Source organism: Oncorhynchus keta, chromosome 10 (assembly GCF_023373465.1).
Source record: "Oncorhynchus keta strain PuntledgeMale-10-30-2019 chromosome 10, Oket_V2, whole genome shotgun sequence".
NCBI lineage: Eukaryota > Metazoa > Chordata > Actinopteri > Salmoniformes > Salmonidae > Oncorhynchus > Oncorhynchus keta.
Genome location: NC_068430.1, coordinates 80154297 through 80159618, shown reverse-complemented (window position 1 = coordinate 80159618; position 5322 = coordinate 80154297). Strand labels below are relative to the sequence as shown.

Below are 5322 nucleotides of genomic sequence, written 5' to 3'. Positions count from 1 at the left end.
AGATGTGAGCAGGGTTGAAGTCAGGTTTTGAGCAGGGTTAAAGTCAGGTTTGAGCAGGGTTAAAGTCAGGTTTGAGCAGGGTTAAAGTCAGGTTTGAGTAGGGTTAAAGTTAGATGTGAGCAGGGTTGAAGTCAGGTTTGAGCAGGGTTAAAGTCAGGTTTGAGCAGGGTTAAAGTCAGGTTTGAGCAGGGTTGAAGTCAGGTTTTGAGCAGGGTTAAAGTCAGGTTTGAGCAGGGTTAAAGTCAGGTTTGAGCAGGGTTAAAGTCAGGTTTGAGTAGGGTTAAAGTTAGATGTGAGCAGGGTTGAAGTCAGGTTTGAGCAGGGTTAAAGTCAGGTTTGAGCAGGGTTAAAGTCAGGTTTGAGCAGGGTTAAAGTCAGGTTTGAGAAGGGTTAAAGTCAGGTTTGAGCAGGGATAAAGTCATGTTTGACTAGGGTTAATGTCAGGTTTGACCAGGCTTAATGTCAGGTTTGACCAGGGTTAATGTCAGATTTGAGCAGGGTTAAAGTCAGGTTTGAGCAGGATTAAAGTTAGATTTGAGCAGGGTTAAAGTTAGATTTGAGCACGTTAAAGTTAGATTTGAGCAGGGTTAAAGTTAGATTTGAGCACGTTAAAGTTAGATTTGAGCAGGGTTAAAGTTAGATTTGAGCACGTTAAAGTTAGATTTGAGTAGGGTTAAAGTTAGATGTGAGCAGGGTTGAAGTCAGGTTTGAGCAGGGTTAAAGTCAGGTTTGAGCAGGGTTAAAGTCAGGTTTGAGCAGGGTTAATGTTAGATGTGAGCAGGGTTAAAGTTAGATGTGAGCAGGGTTAATGTTAGATGTGAGCAGGGTTAATGTTAGATGTGAGCAGGGTTAATGTTAGATGTGAGCAGGGTTAATGTTAGATGTGAGCAGGGTTCATGTTAGATGTGAGCAGGGTTAATGTTAGATGTGAGCAGGGTTAATGTTAGATGTGAGCAGGGTTAAAGTTAGATGTGAGCAGGGTTAATGTTAGATGTGAGCAGGGTTAATGTTAGATGTGAGCAGGGTTAATGTTAGATGTGAGCAGGGTTAATGTTAAATGTGAGCAGGGTTAATGTTAGATGTGAGCAGGGTTAATGTTAGATTTGAGCAGGTTTAATGTTAGATGTGAGCAGGGTTAATGTTAGATGTGAGCAGGGTTAATGTTAGATGTGAGCAGGGTTAATGTTAGATGTGAGCAGGGTTAATGTTAGATGTGAGCAGGGTTAATGTTAGATGTGAGCAGGGTTAATGTTAGATTTGAGCAGGGTTAAAGTTAGATTTGAGCAGGGTTAATGTTAGATGTGAGCAGGGTTAATGTTAGATGTGAGCAGGGTTAATGTTAGATGTGAGCAGGGTTAATGTTAGATGTGAGCAGGGTTAATGTTAGATGTGAGCAGGGTTAATGTTAGATGTGAGCAGGGTTAAAGTTAGATTTGAGCAGGGTTAATGTTAGATGTGAGCAGGGTTAATGTTAGATTTGAGCAGGGTTAATGTTAGATGTGAGCAGGGTTAATGTTAGATTTGAGCAGGGTTAAAGTTAGATGTGAGCAGGGTTAATGTTAGATGTGAGCAGGGTTAATGTTAGATGTGAGCAGGGTTAATGTTAGATTTGAGCAGGGTTAAAGTTAGATTTGAGCAGGGTTAAAGTTAGATGTGAGCAGGGTTAAAGTTAGATGTGAGCAGGGTTAAAGTTAGATTTGAGCAGGGTTAAAGTTAGATTTGAGCAGGGTTAATGTTAGATGTGAGCAGGGTTAAAGTTAGATTTGAGCAGGGTTAAAGTTAGATTTGAGCAGGGTTAAAGTTAGATTTGAGCAGGGTTAAAGTTAGATTTGAGCAGGGTTAAAGTTAGATTTGAGCAGGGTTAAAGTTAGATGTGAGCAGGGTTAAAGTTAGATTTGAGCAGGGTTAAAGTTAGATTTGAGCAGGGTTAAAGTTAGATTTGAGCAGGGTTAAAGTTAGATTTGAGCAGGGTTAAAGTTAGATGTGAGCAGGGTTAAAGTTAGATTTGAGCAGGGTTAAAGTTAGATTTGAGCAGGGTTAATGTTAGATGTGAGCAGGGTTAAAGTTAGATGTGAGCAGGGTTAAAGTTAGATTTGAGCAGGGTTAAAGTTAGATTTGAGCAGGGTTAATGTTAGATGTGAGCAGGGTTAAAGTTAGATTTGAGCAGGGTTAAAGTTAGATTTGAGCAGGGTTAATGTTAGATGTGAGCAGGGTTAAAGTTAGATTTGAGCAGGGTTAAAGTTAGATTTGAGCAGGGTTAAAGTTAGATTTGAGCAGGGTTAAAGTTAGATTTGAGCAGGGTTAAAGTTAGATGTGAGCAGGGTTAATGTTAGATGTGACCAGGGTTAATGTTAGATGTGAGCAGGGTTAATGTTAGATGTGAGCAGGGTTAATGTTAGATGTGAGCAGGGTTAATGTTAGATGTGAGCAGGGTTAATGTTAGATTTGAGCAGGGTTAAAGTTAGATTTGAGCAGGGTTAATGTTAGATGTGAGCAGGGTTAATGTTAGATGTGAGCAGGGTTAATGTTAGATGTGAGCAGGGTTAATGTTAGATGTGAGCAGGGTTAATGTTAGATGTGAGCAGGGTTAAAGTTAGATTTGAGCAGGGTTAATGTTAGATGTGAGCAGGGTTAATGTTAGATTTGAGCAGGGTTAATGTTAGATGTGAGCAGGGTTAATGTTAGATTTGAGCAGGGTTAAAGTTAGATGTGAGCAGGGTTAATGTTAGATGTGAGCAGGGTTAATGTTAGATGTGAGCAGGGTTAATGTTAGATTTGAGCAGGGTTAAAGTTAGATTTGAGCAGGGTTAAAGTTAGATGTGAGCAGGGTTAAAGTTAGATGTGAGCAGGGTTAAAGTTAGATTTGAGCAGGGTTAAAGTTAGATTTGAGCAGGGTTAATGTTAGATGTGAGCAGGGTTAAAGTTACATTTGAGCAGGGTTAAAGTTAGATTTGAGCAGGGTTAAAGTTAGATTTGAGCAGGGTTAAAGTTAGATTTGAGCAGGGTTAAAGTTAGATTTGAGCAGGGTTAAAGTTAGATGTGAGCAGGGTTAAAGTTAGATGTGAGCAGGGTTAAAGATAGATTTGAGCAGGGTTAAAGTCAGGTTTGAGCAGGGTTAAAGTCAGGTTTGAGCAGGGTTAATGTTAGATGTGAGCAGGGTTAAAGTTAGATGTGAGCAGGGTTAATGTTAGATGTGAGCAGGGTTAATGTTAGATGTGAGCAGGGTTAATGTTAGATGTGAGCAGGGTTAATGTTAGATGTGAGCAGGGTTCATGTTAGATGTGAGCAGGGTTAATGTTAAATGTGAGCAGGGTTAATGTTAGATGTGAGCAGGGTTAAAGTTAGATGTGAGCAGGGTTAATGTTAGATGTGAGCAGGGTTAATGTTAGATGTGAGCAGGGTTAATGTTAGATGTGAGCAGGGTTAATGTTAGATGTGAGCAGGGTTAATGTTAGATTTGAGCAGGTTTAATGTTAGATGTGAGCAGGGTTAATGTTAGATGTGACCAGGGTTAATGTTAGATGTGAGCAGGGTTAATGTTAGATGTGAGCAGGGTTAATGTTAGATGTGAGCAGGGTTAATGTTAGATGTGAGCAGGGTTAATGTTAGATTTGAGCAGGGTTAAAGTTAGATTTGAGCAGGGTTAATGTTAGATGTGAGCAGGGTTAATGTTAGATGTGAGCAGGGTTAATGTTAGATGTGAGCAGGGTTAATGTTAGATGTGAGCAGGGTTAATGTTAGATGTGAGCAGGGTTAAAGTTAGATTTGAGCAGGGTTAATGTTAGATGTGAGCAGGGTTAATGTTAGATTTGAGCAGGGTTAATGTTAGATGTGAGCAGGGTTAATGTTAGATTTGAGCAGGGTTAAAGTTAGATGTGAGCAGGGTTAATGTTAGATGTGAGCAGGGTTAATGTTAGATGTGAGCAGGGTTAATGTTAGATTTGAGCAGGGTTAAAGTTAGATTTGAGCAGGGTTAAAGTTAGATGTGAGCAGGGTTAAAGTTAGATGTGAGCAGGGTTAAAGTTAGATTTGAGCAGGGTTAAAGTTAGATTTGAGCAGGGTTAATGTTAGATGTGAGCAGGGTTAAAGTTAGATTTGAGCGGGGTTAAAGTTAGATTTGAGCAGGGTTAAAGTTAGATTTGAGCAGGGTTAAAGTTAGATTTGAGCAGGGTTAAAGTTAGATTTGAGCAGGGTTAAAGTTAGATGTGAGCAGGGTTAAAGTTAGATTTGAGCAGGGTTAAAGTTAGATTTGAGCAAGGTTAAAGTTAGATTTGAGCAGGGTTAAAGTTAGATTTGAGCAGGGTTAAAGTTAGATTTGAGCAGGGTTAAAGTTAGATTTGAGCAGGGTTAAAGTTAGATGTGAGCAGGGTTAAAGTTAGATTTGAGCAGGGTTAAAGTTAGATTTGAGCAGGGTTAATGTTAGATGTGAGCAGGGTTAAAGTTAGATGTGAGCAGGGTTAAAGTTAGATTTGAGCAGGGTTAAAGTTAGATTTGAGCAGGGTTAATGTTAGATGTGAGCAGGGTTAAAGTTAGATTTGAGCAGGGTTAATGTTAGATGTGAGCAGGGTTAAAGTTAGATGTGAGCAGGGTTAATGTTAGATGTGAGCAGGGTTAAAGTTAGATGTGAGCAGGGTTAATGTTAGATGTGAGCAGGGTTAATGTTAGATGTGAGCAGGGTTAATGTTAGATGTGAGCAGGGTTAATGTTAGATGTGAGCAGGGTTAATGTTAGATGTGAGCAGGGTTAATGTTAGATCTGAGCAGGGTTAATGTTAGATGTGAGCAGGGTTAATGTTAGATGTGAGCAGGGTTAATGTTAGATGTGAGCAGGGTTAAAGTTTATCTCACAGGTCATCAGTTGTGACTCTACTGTGTGTTTCTGTTTGACAGCTCTGTGTGTTGTGGAGTCAGCTGGCACTAAGGAAGTGGTAGGAGGACATGTCATGTTCCGCTGCTCGTTCACGTTGGCAGGAACCAACAACAAATACTTCTGCAAGGGGACATGTTCTGGTAAAGACATTCTGGTTAAAACTAATGGTAGCAAGAATGTTACTCAAGATCGATACAGTATAGAAGACAACAGAGATGGAGTCTTCTATGTGACCATCAAGAACCTGATGAAGACAGACTCTGGGACCTACTGGTGTGGAGTGGAGAGATATGGCCCAGACTCATACCAAGAGGTGCATCTCACAGTTACAGATGGTAAGTGAATTCTCCATATGAATTGTTATCTAGTAATTCACTTCCTGACTTATTTCCTGACATGAAGTTGTTTCAGTATTGGTGTTTATCTGTACTTTCTATTGACTCACAGCTCCTC

The 5322-nt window shown here is 40.0% G+C and overlaps 1 protein-coding gene across 1 annotated transcript in view; it reads left to right on the top strand.

Annotated features, from left to right (window-relative positions):
* Positions 1 to 717: 717 nt before the first annotated feature.
* The window catches only part of LOC127932482 (uncharacterized), a 6832-nt gene continuing 2227 nt past the window's right edge, over positions 718 to 5322 (top strand). The window contains exons 1-3 of the mRNA XM_052528261.1: positions 718 to 4082; positions 4259 to 5204; positions 5317 to 5322. The exon at positions 5317 to 5322 is cut by the window's right edge and continues 201 nt beyond it. Coding sequence (XP_052384221.1) covers positions 4943 to 5204; positions 5317 to 5322 — 268 coding nt within the window. The 5' untranslated portion in view covers positions 718 to 4082; positions 4259 to 4942. The remainder of the gene's footprint in view (positions 4083 to 4258; positions 5205 to 5316) is intronic.